We start from the raw sequence: 23382 nt of genomic DNA on the forward strand, positions 1-23382 counted from the left end.
TAACACCATACTGTACATTAAGGAATAGCCAAATTTGCCTTATAAAAGGCTCTGGTTTTAGTGTACTCAAAATAATCTAAGTTGGCAAAATTCATTTTTTCAGAAAAGGGTTCAGCAGTCATCATTTATGAGTCATGCTAGAATATGTACAGGTATGTGTTTAACATGGCTGTTAGAAAGAGGTACTGCAGTACTAACCTAAGTATTTAGGTAAGACACCAAACTACACTCAAAAATGAGACAAGATTAAATACCAGTCAGCTTGTCAGCTTTTCTATTTGCTATATTTTTTAATTTCTAACCAGTTATTGCAAAAGGGGAAATAATATTTCACTTTTAAGCCAGTATTCAAAAGTTAAAAGTATATAACCTGCAAGCAAAATAAAGCGGAGTTGCCCCAGAAACGTTGGGCCTGTTTATGTCTGCACCGCTGTCCAGCAAACACTGCACCGTCTACAAGAGAACAAAACACCACCTTTAGAAAAGAGCAGTGGAGAACCCTACTGGCTTGCAAATATTTAGCGCATGTCTAAAGTAAGAAAAGACTGAGCAGACTCTCAAACAACTTTTGTTACATTTCAGTCACATAAATTTGCTACAGTTACTATAGGTAAGGTTTTCAGAATCCATCCTTCCAAAATCCACCACTGACAAGAACAACAGAAGGGATCTGGGTAGAATTACAATTTATTCTTTTTAGCAGTAAATTCTTCTGGTGGCAAACTGTATAACTCTACAGGTTCTAATGTAGTTCAAGTAAAGCATCCAGACTTATACTCTGAATATAAATAGTCAGCCCTAATGCAAGGCCAGGCATAAAAATAATTCACACAGATCAATAACAGAAGAATTAATTTGAACTTTTTTACTTCTAGAGTTAAATTGTAACTGGCCCAAATCTGTTTTTATTTTTTACTCACAGTACATTAATATTTCTAATTTCAAAATTATATAATAGCTTGCACAATTATGAATTAAACATATTCTGAAAAATAAGGCAAAATATTTTCAAACATTTAAAATTACATAAAAACTTGATATTAACAAGCCAATAATAGCACTACAGAAGAGCTGAACAATACACAGTATGTCACCTCAACTCCCATAGGCACTGAGATCAATCAGCTCCACAAGAATAAATAAGTTGTTCCCATGGAAGTGTATGCAGTCAATAGTAAAGACACATTCTTCACATTTGTAGCCATTATCATATGCATTACTACTCTGAAGTTTATAAAAAAACCACAACTTTGAGGCATTACCAAGTTCTTCACAAATCAATTGTGTTCATACAATTTAGAAACTTACTGTCTTGTGTCCATTTTGACAAGCTACATGAAGGGCTGTCTGTCCCATGGCATCTTCAACATCTACATTACTGACGTGCTGAACAAGATCATGAAGCAATTCTGTTCGTCCATTGACAGCCAACCAGTGAATCTAAGTACAAAATGATGATACACATTTATCCTTTAGCATTGATATATATACACTATAAAAATTATTTTAAACCTGGCTGTATTATTGTCAGCACTTTCACAAAGAGAAGCTTTGCATTATATTAACGAGAAGCTTTGAACAATACAATAATATGCTTAGGTATTTTGATCACATCTTTTGATTCTTGATGGCACTGGACACACAGCAGTTTTGTTTTATGTGTAAGATGGCAAAAGCTTAAAAACTAAGAATCTTCAAATTCTTCATTCATTTTATGAACATCATGACAATTAATAGCACTTACTGCAGTCAAGCCTTCATTATTACAAATGTTGACATCTGCACTGTATTCCAGCAGCTTGCTCATACATTTTTTCTGGCTATAAGCAAAAGAATACATCAAAATCCTGTCAGGAAAAATCACTTACAAAGACTAAATATCTTCTTAGAGCTCCAATAACTCTAATTTATCATTGTTCTAAGTATAACAGGTGGTTCTAATTTATAAGGACTACAGTACTGAGCATATGAACAAGAGAAGTGATCTTCACAGAGACTCAGTGCAAGGGTAGCAAACAACAAAGGGTTAAAATCATAGCTGTTTTTGTGGAAAATGCAGAAGCACTTAACCACTACTCTAACAGTTTCAGCTCTTCATGAACTAGCCTTTCAAGACAAAAAGCCAGAGTTCAGCTAATAGAAGTCCATGAAGTTCACTGTAGCCTGTTCATGTCAGTGGATATGTTTACAGTACACCACTAAATCATTACTTAATGAGAGAGTCATTGTAAAACTATGCCAATCTTGTAAATCTATGCAAATACCTCTAAAAGTAGAGGTATTTTTTCCTAATTCATGTTTTGCTTCAATTTTTAATGCCCTAAGTGTTTTACCTTGACAAATTTATTTTGCTTTTCCTTTTTATTTGGTACCTTTCACACCTTTCTTATATATCATTTCCACATAACTGATTCCTGTGTGTATTTCTGCATTTCATCATACACCACTTGCCTGCTTCTTTCCTCTCCTACAAATAGACCTCACACATACCCAGAAGCCACTAAACACTACAGCCTCCTCAGGTGAACTACCAGCTGTGATACAATTCAGTTATTGCATCACATACATGTCTAAAAAGAAAAAATATAACATTACCTTTACAGCTGCATGCTTTCACATACTACAATTCCAGAAGTAGGATCTTAAAGAGGTACTTGCTCACTGGTTTGGAGTTCTTTCTCTGCCTCTCTCCTAACACTGTGCAGGCCAACTTTGTATTCCTTTTCTTGCAGGAAAAAGTTTCTTAGAGACACTATCTCAGAAAAATCAGAAGTCTCTGACCCCCTCCAAGCCCTCCAAAACCTCTGCTTACTCAGCTAACTGGAAGGTGAATGTATCCCTCGTTCAATTACTGTTGTAATAATCATTATGCCCCTGATTAACAGAAAACACTAAAATGACTGGTACTGGAATCGGTATTTCAGACATGACTTACTATTTATAAAATATTATTCTGTGAATACTCAAAGTAAGGATTTTAACCTCCATGTTCTCGATTTTCAAAAGTGAAAACCAAAGGCGTTTTTTTGAACTACACAAAAATATTACAGAACACGCCAGCTCAGGTGCATTATGCAAAAATTTTTCAAGATATTAAGGATTTTTAAAACTTACCCATTCCTTGCTGCTAAATGGAGAGGAGTGCATCCTGAGATGTCCTGATAGTTTGGATTTGCTCCTTTTTTTAATAATAGAACAAGGCATTCAACTGATCCACAGCTAAGAAGAAAATAAGAAAGGGAAAAACTGTAACAAGGATATTTACAAATCTGTATTGGCATAAAGACAACAGCAATATTATGTACAGATCACATTCACTAGAACATCTTTACATAAAATTGTTTTACACCCCCATAATTCAGGCTACACAGAGTTAAGTAAAATCACTTAATGCAGCAAAAAGTGACAAAATATAACTTGCAGCAATGAATAGATGCCATCCTTCTCTGTGATTTTAATGACTTTAAAACACAACAGTAAGTGTTTAGGACTTAATTCTTTACACTATAAACTGTTTTGAAAGTTTTGCTTTCAATTTCCTCTCACCTCCCTCATCTCTAATCTATGAACAGGACTAAATTTTCCATTAAAGATGTTGGGGTTTGTTATGCTTCTGTGTCTGGAAGTTATATTTAGAAGTTTGAATATCAGGAAAATTCTAAAACTTGTACAAATATTTTTTTTTGCTAGTACAAATATTGGTTTGCTATCAACTTTGAACTTGTAATGAAGAGCTGGACTCTTTTACTTTACATAATATGGCAGCTCTTCAGAATAACCAATGTCACTAAGAAGACAGAAACTCTGCATTACGTATTTATCCTGCTCCTGAACTCTTTAAGAGGAAGATCTGATTGAAAAGATAAACAGATTATTTTTGTATCTGTTGCAATCAGCTAATCCATTTTTATAAATCTTCTCAATGTCAGAACTGCTATGCAAGAATCCAAAGAAACTGAAGACTAACTGTACAATATTTTGCAAAACCAGCAGCTTGATGACCCCTTTGTGACCCAATAACTAAGTCAAGATAAAAGACAATCCAGAAACTAAGACACAACTTCTTGTATCTTGAGAATCAGTAAGTATAGCATATTTTCAAATAGATTTCTAAAGTGTATGCTGAAAATTTGCTTGCATTTTTTTTGAATACTTCCTTAAGTAAATTTTATATAAGCACTATGTAATTCTGAGATGAAATAGTTGGGAAACAGCTATTTCTAACAGTCTGTTCAAGAAGCTGGAATTTCCACCTTTATTGTGATCAAATACTGCTATATATATATGCAATACTACTTCTATTTTCTTTTTTCCCCCTTTTTCTAATCGTTTAAATGTAAGAAATTTCAAGATATTTAAACGGGAGACAAATACAGAGCATTCATTCATTCATCAGTTTAAAGTTTAGCTTCCTGAAAGGTCATGACAAAAACTATGTTGTACATTTCTATTTATATGATGCTAACCTGTCTGTTTCTTGGCAGAGTTACATATAAAATAGAATTATCCCCATTGAACAGCTATACAAACAATAAATAATGTAGATCAAAATTTGCACTGAAACCCTCTATCCAGGATACAAAACTTATTAGAAGTGAGCTCCCGAGTTCCCTTCAGCTGTGGTCACATGAAGTACTTTGGAACAGCTGCTTCCCAACAAACACCCAAATGCCTCCCATTGTTTTAGAATACCTCAAAAACAATCAGCACCTGCAAATGAGAGTTTCTCTACAAAGGCAAGAGTAACCCAGCTATACAGGATAAACATCACGGCTGCATTTTTTTAAAAGACTTCAGATTTCACAGAAAGGTAAGAAAGTATCTAGCCAGACTTCCTTCACTGGAATTTGGAATGCCATTTGATACCATGTGTAAAATCTGTCCTCTTTATGAGGAAGGTACATTACTAGGAAGAACAAACAAGATAACAAAAAGTGTGAAAACAAAATGTTAACTGACACTACAGAGTTTTTCCAGCTTACATTGGTGCCTTAGATTTGTGGCAATATTTTCATTGTTAACTTCTGGACTGGACTCAAGTAAGTCTTACTTTGCTGCAATATGAAGCAAACTTCTCTTCACACGTCCAAAGGCATAATTCACATCAAATTTTGAATTTGACAGCAGCTCTGAGACAGACCTTCAAATAGAAAAATATTTTTTTAATTTTAAAAATAGTTCACAATATCCAAGCAAAATTTATACTGTAAGTTGTACACAAGTACTCTATCTATTACTTAATCACTATTCCTTTTCCTTCAACTAATTCCTTACATTTCTTACTGTACATAAAAAATGAACTGTGACACTGGCAAACTGTTTCAAATGTAAACTAGTAAGAATTAAACCAACCAACCAAACCACTTCTTTACAAATACGACAAACAAGCATTTCAACAGCTTTGGTTTAACCAAAATATAAATTCCCATTTTGCCCCTTATCAAAATCACCCCAACCACATATGCAAGAGTTTTCCCAAACACAGGCAAAGTTCAGAGGGAAAACTGGTATGTGAAATCATGATGATGAAGTAGAAGGATTCAAGATAAAAAATTTAAAATTTAAAACTTTCAACTTCCAGTAATGGGCTGATCACATAATTTAAAACCCTTGCATGCTGTCTCAAAATATTACATAGCAGAACAAATGTTTATCCTGGCTGGAAAAGCAGCTTTGTGTTTCAGTAAGAGTTACTGCATGCTTCCCTACAAAATTCATGTGAAGGAAGCATCACTTAGCTGGCATCATATAGCCTCCAGGTTCCAAGCACTTGGAGGACAACTCAGTAAGAGAAACAGCTGTTCATCTGAGAAATTCCAGAAGAATCAATCTCATTGTCCAAGTCTTATTCCATGTCTTTCTGAGATGTCTAATGAGACTAAGAGCTTCTATGTCATCCATAAATACACACTCAGAACTAAGACACAGTTACAAGACAACACTTTTGTTCTTATCCTGGGACAAATTTTCCTATGTGCTTCAAGAGAACACATCCCAGTTCTGGTCTATGGCAAAAATCAAAACAGGTAAAAATATACTGGGATGCACACACACAGTGACTAACTTCAAATTAGACCACAACTCAACAATTCAGCAGCTGGACCTCCTGAGATTGCTCTAGAAGCCACAACTTCAGCAAACAGGCTGGGTTTTTCAGATCTTAAAAAAAAAAAAAAAAAAAGGTAAATTTAAAGAAGCTCTCACCTGTGCTGGTCAGCCATAACCATCGGCATCAGTGTGTAGACAGCAGTTTCATTATCTGGAAAGAAATTAAATTACTCCGTTACCATAAAGATATCTTTTACATAAAATAAACGCATCTAGCAACACTTATGTCCCTTTTCAAGTGTCCACTGTTCAATAGATCATTATTTTTAAACAGATTCTACACACACAAAGTTTCAGTATAAATAAAAAGCCATCATACTTACATAAAAGATAAAATTAACAGAATTGCAATACATGAAACTTCAATTACTTCAGTGTGGCTTTTTTCTTTTACAAAGTAAAAGTTACAGAATTTTCAGTGGAGCATCAAACTAATTTTTCAGTGAAGCATGACAATTCTGTTAATTAAATCCAAGTTTTTAAGAGATATGCATTAAAAAACCCCAACAAAACGAAAACACTTGACTATTTAATTTTTAAAAGAAGGAAGTTTCCTGTCTTCCAAGGTGACTTCTGTAGTCGTGAGACTGATTTTGTAATAGTGACTTCTTTAAATTACTTCATAACCATTCCATTTTGTCTTTATACTTGAATACCTGAGTGCAATAAGTTTCACTTTACTTTTTCATCTCAAATCAGTTTCTTACTTCACACTTGAAGGCAATGAAGAAAGGCCAGAACACAAAGATCCATCAGTGGTGGGAACACACTGGCATACAGCCACACAGTCTGTCATCACTACTGCTGCAAATGCCAGCACACTGCATGGGTGTGATGATCCTGTTTGGTCACTTGCACACCTCCTGAAGATACTATTTTTAGAATAATAATTTGACAAAACTTAAAATATTTTAACATATAACAATTATAAATATTATTAACGTGCATTAATTTTTATGTTATTATGGACAATTATTATAATTTTTCCCTTCAAGAAGCCACCCATTTTTGGGAGTCCACAGATGAACATGAACAATCTCCACAGATTGTTCATGTAGATACCAACTTATGACAGGAGTTTGGTTTCAGAAATACAGGACTTTTTAAGTTTTTCTTCAGCACTTTGATTGATCCAAAGTTACAAAGCAATCAGAACAGGAAGAATTAGAACAGTCCCAAACAAGCAAAGTGTCTTGTGTCTTTTACATGCCTCCACTTCCACTAGGTAGGCAAAGTGACATCTACTGAATTTTAAATAAAGATTCTTCAGAATTATGAAGTGAAATCCAAGAAATTGTTATCATGCTGCAGCTATGCTATTTGTTGTTATTTTTGTTCTGCAGTGCTGCAAGGCTACTACTGCCATCAGCTATTTGAAGTTGTGTGTCCCTAGCTAACAAAAGAAAGAAGCAACGCTTCTTTCTAATAATCTATTATTACCTTTGAACACTGGACAGTGATAAGTCAAATTCAAATCACATTTCATCAGCTATAAAAATTTTAAAACAAATTTTTAAAAAGTCAACATTGCTTATAGTAAACACATGGTACAGGAGACACAAGCCTCTCAAAACACCAAATTATGATTAAACATTGCAGAGAGTAACCAGTGATCACCAAGTTCAAGTTTGAACTCTACAGATTGTTCCTTATGGCAAAGTTCTATGAGTATCAGATAACTCCATCTCCAACACACACACACCTAGAATTTGACTGCCGGGGGAAGAATAAACTGGGAGGGAGGGGACACAGAGAGAAAGAATCTAGAAACAAAATTAAATAGATATTTAGAAACAAAATTAAATAAATATAAGTTGTGAAAAATATTTGAGCACTTTTTCAAAATCTGTCCATGATTAGCTCCCAGTATACACAAACTAAAAAAATATATATATCTTGAGCAGGAAGATAAAGCTTTCCAAATAAAACAAAAAAAAAGAAACTTAAAGTGCATCAACTAAATTTAAACATGACATCCTTATATATATTTCCACAATCAGGCTCTATACAAGACACCAAAAAAAGGTGAAAAAAACTTTTAAACATATCAGCACACTTAACTGAATGCTTAATATTGATTCTAACTTTATTTAACTATATTGCAAGTGCAGTGATCTAGAAAAAGTCAATAGTCAAATACAAGTGTAGCTGGGCCATAACAGGCATTTATGGCACAGTTACAAAACTAAGCCTTTTCCTATTCTATTAACAGAATTTATGCTGTGAAGCACATGCAGATTTTCCTAGAGTTCTTCTGTAAGAAGTACTTAAGAGGGTGTGGGACTAAGGAGCTTTTATGCTTATTTTTGGTGATTATTTTCTCTAGTCATAAAAAAAAGCTCCAACTGACATAAACTACATGACAGCAGGTAGAGAAAAAGCATTATACATCTCATGGACTCACCAAACTTATTTGCTATCTAACTTACTTGCTTTTCAAATCTTGATTACTCAAAGACAAAAAAAAAAAAGGCACACCGAGCATAGTGTCACAGCTTTGGGCTGCAAGATCTAGTTTTCAGGCACTGAGCCTTCATAGTATCATCCAGAAATTTGTGTCAAGCTCTCAAGTGTCCGAAAAACAACTGCTGAAGGATACTTTGGAAGAGTGATACAAAAAGTTCTACTTGCAAGCTCAGGTTATTCACTGGCACTGGACTCAGGTGTCAAGATTTGCTTTAAAATAAAAAAAAAAAAAAAAAAAAAAACACTTGAAATTCATTATCTAGAATCCTGCCCTGGCAAGATACATTGCTTTATTTCCTCAGAGATACTGTCATGAAGTTGGCAGAGATCACAATCTTAAAGAAGTGTCAGCACTGTCCACATAATACCCTAGTGGGTATGGCACATGCAATGGAAGTTTATATCTTCCATTTATTGGGATTTATTGCCTTCTTCAACATAAGTAAATTCAAACATACACCTCCACTTCCTGTGAGAGAACCATGACTCTCACTTTAAGGATGGAGGGGTAAACCATGTATCTTTCAAATTAAATGTCAAATTAAAATTATTCAAATGCAGTGGGGAGAAAAAGAGGGGAAGTCATAATTCAAGAGGCCAGACACAGCACACAACAAGCCATCAAACTACATACTATCCTAGATCAGTGTGGAATATTCCAAGGCGATCCTGTCAGTACATGTTTGGAACAATATACAAGTCAAACCTGCTTCTCAAGAAGAGTTTGGGCAGACCTGCATGAACCTAAGGAACACCAAGGTCAAGAAAGAAGATACCTAATGAGCTAAGATGGACCCAAAGTTGGATGGCCATTGAACAGAGATGGTGTTTGTCAATGCAGTTTGAGACTTCAGTGTGTTAAGCACATTTATCTCCTTATATCAGTCCCATTGGTTTGTTTCATGCAATTCCTAAGGAAGGCATAGAATTCGCATTCCTTCTGCACTACAGGATGATAGAAGTACTTGTTCCAAAGGTCTCAGGGCTTCCACTTGCACTACAGGATGATAGAAGTATTTGTTCCAAAGGTCTCAGGGCTTGCACTTGCACTGCCATTCCACAGACTACCTCTGAAATGTAAGATAAAAATGCCCAAGATGTGAAGAAAACAGATGAAATTCAGAATCAATTTGCCTACATTAGTATTGGAGTAAATTTAAAGCAGCTCCAACTGGCACAGGTTGTGCAAAGCATTATTCATATTCGCATCTTCAATTAGTTAAACTGGCTACTCCATTATTTCTGTAAGTCTAAGCTTTAGTTAATAGCATTACGTCAATTTTCAGTGCTGCCAGTCAAAGGCTTTCAAGCAGCAGCAAAATCTGCCTGAAACTTGTCTGGCAAGTGAAATTTATTAGTAACTGCACTGCGAAACACCGGAACTGTGACAAGTGACAATACGTGAAGAGTGTAGTAGCACCATTCGGGAGGACACTAGGAAGTCCAAACAGCAACTGCACAGAGAAAACAGAATATTACTCCCTCTCCTCCACCACTGGAGATGAAAGATGGCAGACAGGCAGCCAAAGACTCATCCATAAAAGTAAACACTGAAGAAAGCATAGTGGCAGCACATGACTCACAAGAACAGAAATTCTACATGTCCAAGAGTCTTATAGTTAGTCCTCCCAAAAGCTGGACCCGGCTGGAACACCAAACCACTTGCCGTAAGAGCCTGAAGCTCTATTTTCAAATCCGTCCTGATATGGGGGTCCAGCACCCACGCGAAGTGCTTTAGAGCCAAAAGAAGTTAGGCAGTGACAGTGACTTACAACACATTTTCAATTCAGCACCACTAAAAAACAAACAAACAAACACAAAAACCCACAAAGAGTTTTCATCCCTACTCTGTCATCGACAAGGCACCTGACGAAGGATTTAGCAGCGAATACAGCCGGTGTCCGGCACCCCGGTCACTCGCCCGGGCCCAGGGCGGCAGCAGCCGGCAGGGATCCCCGCCGGGGGAGGGGGAGGAAGGGGACGCCGCTGCTGCTGTCAGCACGACAAACAAACAGAGCCTGTCAGAGGCGGTGAGAGGAACCCCGTTCCCATCCTCCCCAGCCGCCTCAACTCATCCCCGCCGGCCGGGGAGCGGAGGCCGCCTGCACCGACCGCTATGTCAGGGCCCCGCTCCTACCGTCCGGCAGCTCCACGGTGCGGGCGCGGCGCAGGGACCTGGTCAGCCGGTTGAGCTGCTCCATGGCTCTCTCCATCCTCGGGGGCCCAGCCCGGAGCCGCGGACACCCCCGGAGCCGCGGACACCCCCGCTGCCGCCGCTGCCCGCTCTCAGCCCATCGCGGCGCCGGCGGCGCCCGAGGCCGCCCAGGCCGCCGCCACGCCGGGTGCTGCGCGCATGCGCGGGGCGGAGCTGGGGGCGGGGGCGAGCTCCCTCAGTTTGCTTTTTTCCCCAAGGAAGGAAAGGGGTGTGAGCGATGAATTTTCAAAGCGCGTGGAAAATGGATGCTTAAAGGTCTGCTTGTTGCAAATAAAAATAAAAAAAGTGCTGCCTTTTGAAGCCGCCTCTGGCAGGTGATCCTGCCCGTGGGGCTCATTTCCCCGGAAGCACGGAAGGCAATGGGGCTGCAAACACACTTAAGCGGGACAGAATCACAGAATCGAGCAGGTTGGAAAAGACCTATAAAATCATCGAGTCCAACCTATGACTGAACACCACCATGTCAACTAGACCGTGGCGCCAAGCGCCACACCCAGTCTTTTCTTAATCACCCCTAGGGGTGGTTCCACCACCTCCTTGGGCAGCCCATTCCAATGCCTCATCATCCTTTTTGTGAAAAACTTCCTGATGTCTAGCCTAAGCCTCCCCTGGTGCAGCTTAACACTGTGTCCTCTCATCCTGTCGCTGGCTGCCTGGGAGAAGAGACCAACCCCATCTGGCTACACCCTCCTTTCAGCTGATAATAAGGTCACCCCCCAAGCCTCCTTTTCTCCAGGCTAAACGCGCCCAGCTCCTTCAGCTGCTCCTCACAGGACTTGAGCTCCAGACCCTTCACCAGCTGCAGTGCCCTTCTAGTGCCAGCACAAAAACTATAGACACTTGGTGCTGTGCAAGGAAACAACTAGAACATGAGTCTTTCAACTCATTTCTTCCTGTGGCATGATAATATATGTTGTCAAGCATGAAGGAGCATTTAGTGTTGGGTATTTTGGCTTTAATTATGCTTCAGGTGTTGATGCAATCTTGGCAAACCAGGGGAGCGTGGGCTGCGTAACAATGCTGTAAATAGAGAATGAAAAAAATATGTAAAAATTGAATGTAAAGAAAACATACCCCAACAAGATCATGATCAACTTCCAAATGCAAGAAGGTATATGGGATTCCACAGGAATCTGTTGTGATCTGGTTCTGTGTAATGCTTTCACTATTTCATTCTGTAAAATGCTCCAATGACTCTGACTTGGAAAAATTAAGAAAAGCTATCTAAGATTTGAGAAAGGTTCAGAAAGGACAACAAGGACAATCAAGAATCATGGGATAGTTTACATTGGAATAGGCTTTTAAAGGTCACCCATTCCGACCTCTGCAATGAACAGGGACATCTTCAAATAGATTAGGTTTCTCAAAGCACTGTCCAACCTGACCTTGCATGTTTGCATGTCTGTGGCATCCACCTCTCTGGGCAACCTGTTCTAGCGTTTCACTACTCTCATTGTAAAAATAATTTTTCTTATATCTAATCTAAGTCAACCCTCCTTCAGTTTAAAACCATGACCCTTTGTTCTATTGCAAAAGGCCCTGTGAATTGTCCTCCATGTAAGTAAGAGCTGACTTGGACTCTGCTATTTGGAAAAGAAACGCTGTGCAGAACAAAGTAGAAGTGGAAAAATAATGAATGTCATGAAGGTTTGACCTGGGGAAAAAAAATTAATTTATTACAAATCAAATCAGAGTAGGTTAGTTAATGAGAAACAAAAAGTAAATTTTAAAAAAACACTTTTTCCCCCCCAAAACTCTCTTCTTCCTCAACGTCATGCCTAAATTCTCCACCTTCTCCCCACCAGCAGCATAGGGGGACAGGAAATGAGGGCTGTGGTAAGTTCATCACACACTTTCTATGCTGTTCCATTTTCCCCAGAGGGAAGACATCTCCCACTCTCCCTCTGTTCCAGAGTGGAGTCATTCCCACCAAAGTTAGTCCTCTACAAACTTCTCCAACATACAACCCTTCCACAGGCTGCAGTTCTTCCTGAACTGTTCCAACATGAGTCCCTTCCATGGAGTGCAGGCCTTCAGGAACAGGCTGCTCCAGTGTGGGTCCCCACAAGGTCACAACTCCTGCCAGCAAATCTGCTGCAGCACAGGCTCCTCTCTGCACAGAGCCTTAGAGAGCTATTTCCTTTTATTCCAAGTTTCTAGGGGCTGGGGTTAGAGTTTATTGCAATTTCTAATTGTTCTCACTAGTGTAGAGGATTAATTAAGTGACTATTTGAGGTCCCTTTCCTTTTCTGTGAGAATGGTTCCAGACACACCTAATATTAAAACTACAATATGTGTGAACAACTGTTCATAGGAATCAAATAAGAGAAAAGTGAGGAAACTGGAGAATGTATGGGTTTTTTTCTAAATTAATATCTTTTTAAACCCTCTGTAAGTATAGTAATAGTCATTCAGTGCAACACTGCCACAAGACATATTTGGTGGCATCTTTTAAAAGCAACAAAAATAATGGGTTGAAACAAAAACATTGATTATGCAATCAGTTACACAATGTTATTATTTTGTACATATTTAGCTTCTAATTCAGTGCTAAACAAAAAAATATATTCAGGATGCATCCTCAAAAGTTAAAGAATTGATACAGCAGTATAAAATCCTTAGTAAATTTAGTTTTAAATATAGAGTGTTTTACTGTGATCTGCAATCAGCAGGGAAGTGGACAGTGAAGAGCTAATACAAGTTATTACGCTTACTTAGCCAGCCTTGCTTGATATCAATGTGGTTTAAATTCTTCTTAGTTCTTCTTGGTACAGAGAGTGAATAAAATCTTGGTGGCTATTATCTTCCATACTGTCACAAACTGCTCAGGAAAAAAGGGAATGAGCATACATATTAACTGACTCATTTCCATAGCAATAACCTACATGGTCTCCCAGCCCTAAACACAAGATCTTCCTTGACCTAATATCATGTTCTTCTGCTCTCTGTCTCCTGGGGTCTTTGTGGTTTAGCCAGCAACTCAGACTCTCCCAGCCACTCATTTAGTCCCTCCCGGTGGGATGGGGAAGAGAATCGGAAGGGTAAAAGTGAGAAAACTCATGGGACAATTTAAAAGGTAAAGCAAAATCTGCATACAAAGCAGAACAAGGAATTTGTTCACCACTTCCCATGGGTAGGCAGGTGTTCAGCCATGCCAAGGAACATAGGGCTCCACCACGTGTAGTGATGACTTGGGAAGACAAATGCCATTACTCCAAACATCCCTGCCTTCTCTCCCATTTTTGACCCTATTTCAGGTTTTCTTGCACAAGCTCATTCTACTTGCCAAGACATTCCCAAACAGATAGAACATAATGGATGGGCATTTGCAGCTTTGTAGCCTTACTCTGTCCACTACAGCATGAAGTCTACAATGCTCTACAATAGCTGTTTTAATTGATGTCTGTGTAAAACTTTAAGGAAGGAAATTCCAGTGGAGGCCAGAAGGCAATCCAAGTAGGGGTGACATGATCTCAGTGGTCAGTGTCAATGGTCACAACTTTCAGTATTCCTTTCAGAGGATGATCTAATTCCAGACCTACTCAGTTGGTTTGCGGGCTGTATACATGGCTATGGTTTCTCTTTTTTGTAGACTACTTTGTAGACTTCATCATTCCAAAAAAGTCTCAGCTGGACTCTATGAGCTTTTAGTATGTTCCAGGATAGTTCTACTTGAACAGTTTGCTTTCCCAGTGGTATTGCAGCTGTTCATGCCTATATTGACTGCTATGGAGAACTAGGCACCTCTGCATGGTAATTAATTCTGTCTAGTTTAGAAATGGGCATTGCACTAGAATTATACACCTTCAGAGGTGCTTGTAAGACACCTCTAGTAAGTCTTAAATGGAGAACTCTTACGTGAGTAAAATTAGCTGAAAGTAGTAAAATTAGCTTAATTTGTTTACACTATGAGGTATAGTAATACTTCCAAATTTTATTAATTTTCTTGATGTCAAGGAAAAAATTGGCATCTCAAAGAAAGATTAAGGTTACCAACTTAGCACCTAAGCTTTAAATCATTTGCTCATTGAATGCAGTCAGCAGAGTTCCCTTCAATACTGACATAAGGGGACCTCAATATATCTGTCCCTTGCACTTACATATCTGAAGATGTCATGTTCAACTGCCTACAAGAAATTGGTCAAACTTGTCTTTCACAGTGAATGAAATCAAACTAATTATCAGCCCTGTGAAAGAAACACTATCCTTGATATGTAGAGGAATTTCATTGCTGTGAGCAGTCTTGGGGAGGATGAGAGGTAGACTGTTCCTTTTCAAAAAAGATAATACCATCCTTAAACAGTTAAAACTCTGGCACTCATGGCATTTATTTTTCTACAAGAAAACTTTACTTCAGAGATAAGAATTATTTTGTTTACAAGATTGGGAGGAATACATATAGTTGTCAGAAATGGAATGCAGTACTATGTAAAACTAAAAACATTCAGCTCTTTCACTCTCTTTCTTCTTCTGTACATTCTTCAAAAAGACATACAAAATTGGAAGAACTTTATGCTAGTTAGCCTACAGCATAGAAGTGAGGAATTGGTATTGATTTTTCCGTGTTTAAATGCCAAGAGAAATTTGTGGCATAAAGACTTAGTAAACTTTGGATCTCAGGTTTTTTCTGTGTTTAGATTGCTAATTATTCACAAAGCCTTCTCTGGACAGTGCTGAGCTCAAGCTTTCAGTCCTAAACTGTACCTTTGATCGTCACAGAACATCAAAATATAGGAACAAATTCAATATGTAGGAAAGTGCATTTTATCTATAGTTTGTTGTCTCCTTTTACCAAAAAAATAAAGGAGTTTCTGCTCAGATTCAATTCAACAGGCCTTACTAATTTACAAGAAAACTATGACACAGGACTTCTTTGAAAAAGTACTGAATCTCTGCAGAAAGGAAAAATATCAGTAAATACTTAGAAATGGATAAAAAAGCCTAATTTTTTATTTTGTCTGCAAAGAACTCTAGGATCCTCGAGTCCAACCATTAGCCCAGCCATGTCCAACACCAAACCATGTCCCTAAGTTCCAGTACTACACAACTTTTAAATACCTCCAGGGATGGTGGCTCAAGCACTTTCCTGAGCAGCCTGTTGCAGTGATTGACAACCCTTTTGGTGAAGAAATTTCTCCTAATATCCCATCTAAACCTCCTCTGATTCACCTTGAATCTGTTTGCTCTTAGCCTATCTCTTGATACTTGGGAGATGAGACCAACCCCTGCCTGACCTACTCCTTTCAGGTAGTTGCAGAGAGCAATAAGGTCCCCCCAAGCCTCCTTTTCCCCAGGCTAAGCAACCCAGGTCCTTAAGCCATTCCTTGTAAGATTGTACTCCAGACCCTTAACCCACTTTGTTGCCACTCTCTGGACTTGTTCCAACACCTCGATGTCCTTGTAATAAGGGGCCTGAAACTGAACACAGGATTCAAGGTGCAGCCTCACCATTTTTGAGTACAAAGGTATGATCATTACCCTGGTGCTGCTGGCCACACTGTTTCTGACACAAACCAATATAGCATGGTAGTCCATGGTTCATCAAGGAATGAGATAAAAATCTGAAAAGAGTATGATATTTTTATGGGATACCCAAGATAGGCATGAGCCAATGTTCTTCCTGCTGCAATTCTACTTGCCTTGATTCCATTCCTTACCAGTGAGCTCTAGGTGCAATCTGAGCTCTTCCTGGAAGCAGGTCTGCCAGCAGAGATTTTCTTCTCCACTGCATTGCAGGGTTAGGAGTCAGCACATCTTTGGAGTGTGGCTTGGAGCCATGTGCTCCTTATGGGCTGAGTCAACTTCTTCTGGATACGCCAGCAAACTAAGGTTGAAAACTGCCCACGTGTACTGTGCCTGCAATGAAGATGAAGTATATAACTGAGGAACTTTGCAGTAAAGATCAATTTTCAACTACCTTCCTGCTCCCCATGTTACCATCAAAGAACATAAGATATTCACAGGCAGCGTGCATGATGTTTTCCCTCTGCTCTTGTGGGGGCTTTGTCTTCATAGTATCAAAGTGTGGTTTGGATTAGGTAAGACCACAAAGGTCATCTAGCTCCAGCACCCTGCCATGGGCAGGGGCACCTGCCACTAGACCAAGGTTCTTAGAGCCCCATCCAGCCTGCTCTTGAACACCTCCAGGGATGGGACATCCACAGCTTCTCTGGGCAGCTTGTTCCAGTGCCTCACCACCCCCACACTAAAGAGTTTTTTCCTGTATCTATTCTAAACCTGCCCTCTTTCAGCTTAAGGCCATTCCCCCTTGTCCTATCACAACATGCCCTTGTGGTGAGTCTCTCTCCAGCCTTCTCGCAAGTCCCCTTTATGTGCTGCAAGGCCACAGAAGATGTCCCTTGAGCCTTCTCTTCTCCAGGACAAACAGCCCTGACTCTCTAAGTCTATTTTCATAAGAGAGATGTTCCAGCCCTATGATCTATTCAGTGATCCCATAAATTATCCGTTCTTATTGCTGGATGTATACTCTTTGGGACTGAGGAAATTAGATCAAGGCACTGCAGTCAGAGAACTGTGCATAATCCCAATGAAAACAGTAACGGAGGATCTATATGTATCTCTGAGAATTCCAGTGCTACTACAGCTGCATGTCTGTCCTATACACTAATTCATGCAGCTGTGTTTTACTGTATCTGGCCATGTAAAATGCTACCACAGTGAAACTTCAAGCAACATTTTTCATCATTGGATAGATAAGCTTTATACATGTATACATGAATCCTTGTTTTTTCCAGAGATTTTTTGGATTCCAAAATCTACATTTCACCTTGTTACCATTAGTATTGAGGGTAGGAAAATATAGCTTTAAATTGTTTCACTTTTATGTGTTATTTGTAATGGAAATCAATTTTTAATTTAGCTATCTATCTTAAAAACAATCAATACAACCCCACTTTTTTGTCAATGGGGTTAAATGTCAATAATAATAATATGGATTATCTCTACATTTATTTCTACTGTCAAAAGAAATGTGAACTTGGCTGATTTCAGATTTGATTTCTGATCTCCATTTTTTGTCCTATAGATGCCAAAGCAACACTAATAGGGGCTGCATTAATTATTAATGATAAAAACCAATATTTTATATTGATGATTATAATAACAATAATTCATTATAATATCAATAACGATAAAAAAACTCACAAAATAAGATCTATAATTTCTATGCCTTGTCTTATTTTTTAGTAATATGAGCCTATGTAAAAAGATGCTGGCTTTATAATCACTTAATGGGATTTCTTGAAGTCATTTCAATATCTTATTTTAATGGACAAACTTAGTTCCCTAGGTAATATTGAAAAGTACATGTTCTAGAAAAGTACAAACTGTATATACTTTTACTGGGCTTTTTTTTCATTTTAGGATGAAGAAGTTTCATCAAGGAGGGAAAATTGCTCAGAGAGGACCCTGAAAGCACCACAGCTGCTTTGGTTCTGCCAACAGACAGGTTAGCAGTTATGGTTTAGGACATCACAAAAATTCCCCATCACTTTTTCTGGTTTTATTTTATCTGCCTTCTGGAACTATCTTGCCTTTTATTTCTCTGCTGCTTTTCTGCGTGAGCTATATTAAGTCCTGGTTTTTCTTTCTGAGATTATGGCACTGCTGCAAAAGAGGTATAATTTTTTTTAAAATAAGGTTTAAAATGTTATTGTCTATTTTTATGACCCACATGATTTACACAGACTGTCAAAATTTCTAAACTAAAGAACCATCAATTACAGCTTGTGCAGCTTCCATTTCTATTCTCTGTGGAGCAATTAATGCCACTTGACACCTACCTATATTTTCTTCAATCTGGGTTGCTGAAATTTCTCAAAATAATATGTCCAGCCTTGAAGATATGTTTTTAAACTTTCCCTTTGTCTAATTCACCCAGGCTCCTCGTCTGAAGCAGCTCCTACCAGTTCTATTTCTGCTATATTTGTGCTACGCCTCTCTTGCATTAATTTTTCAAAAGGAAGCTTTAATGTGCCTCAACAAATCCAGAGTGCTCAAGGCTTTGAGTGAAAATACTTTGAACTATTTTCATAATGTCGTAGCCCTTCAGTTTGCATTGTCTTTACTGGAGCTTGAAAAGCTTATGATTACATCTCATATTTTAAAAATATCACTTTTCTTTAAGAAAAAACCATCTTCTGCACAAAGCATTTTTAAGGAAAAAAAAATACCAAAGAGCAAGTAAGGTATAAACATAAGGCTTTTTCTTCTGCTAATAATTATGCTTCTCTCAGTATTAGTCTAGGTGGAATTGAGGAAGAGCCAAGTATTTAAACACTTGCTTGGCCAAGAAGAAATCAATAACCATTCTGTCATTGTCTCTCTAACACTGGTGATGACGTTCTTGCAAGATTATTTCTGGCTGTCATGTTTTTCCTACCACTCCTCTGGTTAGTTGTGTTTGTTTATTCTGTGCAGCAGGAGCTCTCTACAGATGTTAGGGAAGTTTTTTCTCCAGATAATGATGGCTATTTCTTTATATTCTCTCATATTTTTAAAACATGCATGTTTACAATTCTTCAACAATAACCAGGACTTAATGTCCTCTAACTCATCACCGCTAGACTCAAGCAGAGATCAGAAGGAAACCTGCAAGGTAAAAAATGTTGAAATACTATGTTACATGCTGACCAACAACGTAAAAATGTTGAGTGAATAATGGAACCATTATTTTGCTCCATTTGCAGCAAATTTTGAGTTTATGATATACTGAGGTTTTCACTCTCTCTCCCTGTTTCAGATCCTTCTTAGCTCTGTAAAAATTGAATTCAGGCTGACACTATTTGCTGTCATTCTAGAACAGATTATATTTTGAAGAACAAGTAAAATACATTAATTTGGTCCTAATCAACTCATTTTCATCTTGGGAGTATATTAAAACTGGGCTATTTTTAGTTGCTGGGAGACAAGTGTTCTGTCAGTCAGAAAAGTTCAAAGGAATGCAATCTTTCTTTTCTCAAGCAAATAAATAAATGAATTAGTTACATACACAGGGCTGATCTATCCAGGATAAAGTAACTGAAGATAGTTATTCTGCTGCTTCTCTGTTACTTGCTACTGATGCTACACAGGTGGATATATCCTCATATCGCGTGTAAAGCATTCCTGCAGACATTGTTGATACCTCTGATCAACCTAATCAAGTACTAGTAGAAGATTGCAGAGCTTAATATAAACAACCCAATTATTTTCTAGCTTTGTATCAACACATTGCCAGTTGCAAACATCTGTTTAACAAAGAAACTTCTACTTTAAAATTTAGAAGAATAAGAATATTGAGCCTCTTAACACAATCTCTGGGATTAAAAAAATAATGTGGCAATTTCTGTAGTCTTTGGACTGGCAAAAATAGTATGAATCCTGTTTTACAGAGATAGGAGGTGCATCTTTTACCCTTGCACCACACTAAAATACATGATGAAACCTTGGGAAGCACAGCCAAGTCCCAGTAATTGTCTTGATTCAATACATGCAAAAGGCAGGTCTCACTATACACATTCTGCTGGACATGATAACTTTTAACTTTTAGTAAAAGACAGAACATCACTGAAGAGAGTTTCAAACTGAAGGAGACTCCATTGTTACTCTAGACAACGCCTTGAAGTTTAGTGTTCTAGGATAGGATTACTAGCAGTTTTAAAAATATTCGAGATGATAAATAATATCATGTAAATAGAAACACAATTAAAGAGACTGTGATTGCAGTAGTAAGAATGCTTTTGTGCATTAACAATTCAACAACATAAAGCTCTGTGGGGGAAATAAAAAAGATAATTAAATTTTGATATAATATGAATTCTTTTCTTAGCTTCCTGGTGGGGCTACTGAATAATTTTCAGAATCCTGTGGCTAATACATCCTCAGTAACGTAAAGAGGATGTACAGTTGCTGTTTAAGCCAAGGGATAAATTCAGGCTTTCCTACAGTCGGGCAAAAGGCGTCATACTAAAAGCAACCACAAGATGTCAGTCTTAATGAATGACAGCAGATTATTCTGATTGGCTCCTTTCTGATAAGTAACTAGGCAGGAGAAAGCTACTGATCATGTTGAAATATTTGTGGAGAAAGTTATATAGGATTAATAGTGCTAGTCCTAAACATATTCATGAAAATGAACGATCACATCCAAGTATAGCCCCTGTGCATATTTTTTTCTTCTAGAAGATTTAATCTTTTGTTAGGGACTCACAGGAAGGACATAACAGGGATTTGTTCCTCCCCACTTGCACTTTTCCACACGTTTTCTCTAAGCATCTTCCATCAGACTATAGAAACTTTCGGGGTTTTTTTTTTTCTGTAAATCTATTTTTGTTTTTCTAACAGTGTTGACCATGTTCTAATCCTACAGTTCTGAATGTAAGATAATAAGAAAGTCCAATTTCCATTTCCAGTCCATGTTTGGAGAAATCCAAATGAAAGGTATTGATCATTGTTCCTGGAATACTTTACAATCCATTCCCTCCTAGTTCATCATTTGAGCCCAGACAAAGGAGCTGTGTTCTCCATTGTTGGGTTTTTATTGAGGGACACTATTTATCTCTTGCTACTCACACCAGCACTTGTTCTTGTATTTGCTACCTGTTTGGTCACCAGGTTTACTATTAGCTACTGCCAGCAGTCACAGCCTCCAACTGTTGTTCCTGCTGGCTGTTCATACTGAACTGCTCTGCTCTGCTCTGATCTGCAGCAAAACTGCTGTTTGCTTCTGTGCCTCTGTTCAACCCCTTATTTCTGCAGTCCATACAATTCTCCAGCTGTGCTTGAAAAGTTGAAGTGATATCCAGGATCTGTAAAGAGACCTTGTGGAAAAAAAAAAAAAAAAAAAAAAAAAAAAAAAAGGCCATTTTCCAGCAGGATCTTTCCCAGATTCTGAAAAAATACAGACAAAACACCAAAATATGCTTTGACCCAAATTTGCTTTCACTTCCTTTACTATGAGATCCAATGACAAGCTGCAGCATTTGCTTCCTCACCAATCACAGGCAGGTTACCCATAACACAATTAAACCCCTTACAAATCATCTTATAGCTGAAATATCCCATGGCACTGCAACATTTGCCAGCAAATTAAACTTGGAATCTTTGGCTCCTTCACTGGCTCACTGCAGACAGACCATCTTATGGAATCCTCACAAAGGCTGTCAGCCTCCCCTGCACCTCACACCTCCAGCCTTACAAACCACGTAACTGAAATTCACTGACTCTTGGCATTCAGCTATTAATGGAAAGCAATTTTACTAAAGTTACATTATTAAAATTTAATTCACCTTCTGTATCTTCAGGTTTCATAATGCACTGTTTGAGGATTGCAAGTCTCCCTTGGGGCATTTTCTCTGCTTTCTGACGAGAACAGGCATCCTAATATGCAGATTAAAGGTGCTGTGTGGTTTGGCTCTGGCTTTCTCAGTGGTGAGAAGATGACAGAGAACAGAGACACCACTCTGCAAGTGCTTAATACTAATCCCAAAACAGGGACATACCAAATGTACTCATACAGAGCAAGAAGGGAGATGATCCACGTGGAGGCTGGAGATCCATGTGGAGCCTCCAGTAGTCTGAACCTGCATCCCATGGCTGAAAGTCTCCTGCCATCTGGGACAAGCATGGCTGCAAATGTAGGTTATTTGTGTGTCTGGTTCAAAGATGGTTCATGTTCTGCTGAGATCTGTTCTGTGCTTTGTAAAATGAATGGGCTGTAATAGGATGTTTCAAAATTTAGGAGGGAAAATGTCTTAGGATGTTAAAGCTTTTTCCTTATACATAATTTATTATAACAGTATCCTTTATTTACAATAATCCTTTGCAAATATTAAAAGTAAAAAGGTAAAGGATGAAAACCTGTTTTTTTTCTTGTTTCTCTCAACTTCTGTCCTGTAATTTGCCTGGAATCTTGTCTTGTTTTTGGTACATAATCAGTTCATTCCTGTGTACTTTCTGTTCTGGAAAGCAGCTAGACATATTGGCCACTAACACAGTCACAAGGGATTCAGAATCATAGACTCAGGAGTTAACTTACATTGATTTAGTGTTCATAAATTATTTTATAATGAGTACTGCTAGAGCAATGCAAAATGTCAACAAGACAATGAAATTTCAGAACTTATTTAAAAATATATCTGACATAGATAATTTCTGCAGGAAGTCCAATGCTTGCAACAGAAAAAAATCAATTTTCAGATTAGTCAGATAACAATATTTATATTTTTCAATACCTATAAACACACTCTATTAGAATTTGTAATTTAAAGAACTTGTTCATGTCACAAGACTAAGCAGTGTAGCACCCCAGCTCTTACACTAGAAGCTCATGAAACACTTGGTTTCATGGGTATCTTTACAGTAGTCAGTACAACTCAAGCTCAAGTTTCATTGAAGAGATACTAGAGCGACTATATTCCATTAAAAGAGAGTTTTCTTTCCTTGCCTGATGCTTAATTGGTTTCTTAAATGTTATTCTCTTGCTCACTCCTCTCAGTATGTGCTCTTGTAGTTTTACCATTTTAAAACAAAATTATTGCTGGTTCCAGCTGGGGCAGAGTTAATTTTCTTCACTGTGGCTCTTATGGGGCTGT

At 38.0% G+C, this 23382-nt stretch overlaps 1 protein-coding gene across 5 annotated transcripts in view; it reads right to left on the reverse strand.

Moving 5' to 3' along the window:
• Positions 1 to 10925, reverse strand: part of HACE1 (HECT domain and ankyrin repeat containing E3 ubiquitin protein ligase 1) — a 47639-nt gene extending 36714 nt beyond the window's left edge. For 2 of the 5 annotated variants that reach the window (XR_012055002.1, XM_072926733.1), the window contains exons 1-7: positions 10712 to 10923; positions 6205 to 6259; positions 5051 to 5140; positions 3115 to 3219; positions 1745 to 1820; positions 1309 to 1440; positions 371 to 453 (exon numbers count right to left, since the gene is read on the reverse strand). Coding sequence is in view for 4 of the 5 variants with exons in the window: in XM_072926733.1 (XP_072782834.1) it covers positions 371 to 453; positions 1309 to 1440; positions 1745 to 1820; positions 3115 to 3219; positions 5051 to 5140; positions 6205 to 6259; positions 10712 to 10787 (617 nt within the window). In the remaining variant the exon portion in view is untranslated. Of the gene's footprint in view, positions 1 to 370; positions 454 to 1308; positions 1441 to 1744; positions 1821 to 3114; positions 3220 to 4982; positions 5141 to 6204; positions 6260 to 9350; positions 9497 to 10711 lie in introns of those variants that run through there. The other 3 variants (XM_072926731.1, XM_072926732.1, XM_072926734.1) reach the window with 3 other exon arrangements.
• Positions 10926 to 23382: the final 12457 nt, after the last annotated feature.

The sequence above is a fragment of the Taeniopygia guttata genome, chromosome 3 (genome assembly GCF_048771995.1).
Source record: "Taeniopygia guttata chromosome 3, bTaeGut7.mat, whole genome shotgun sequence".
NCBI lineage: Eukaryota > Metazoa > Chordata > Aves > Passeriformes > Estrildidae > Taeniopygia > Taeniopygia guttata.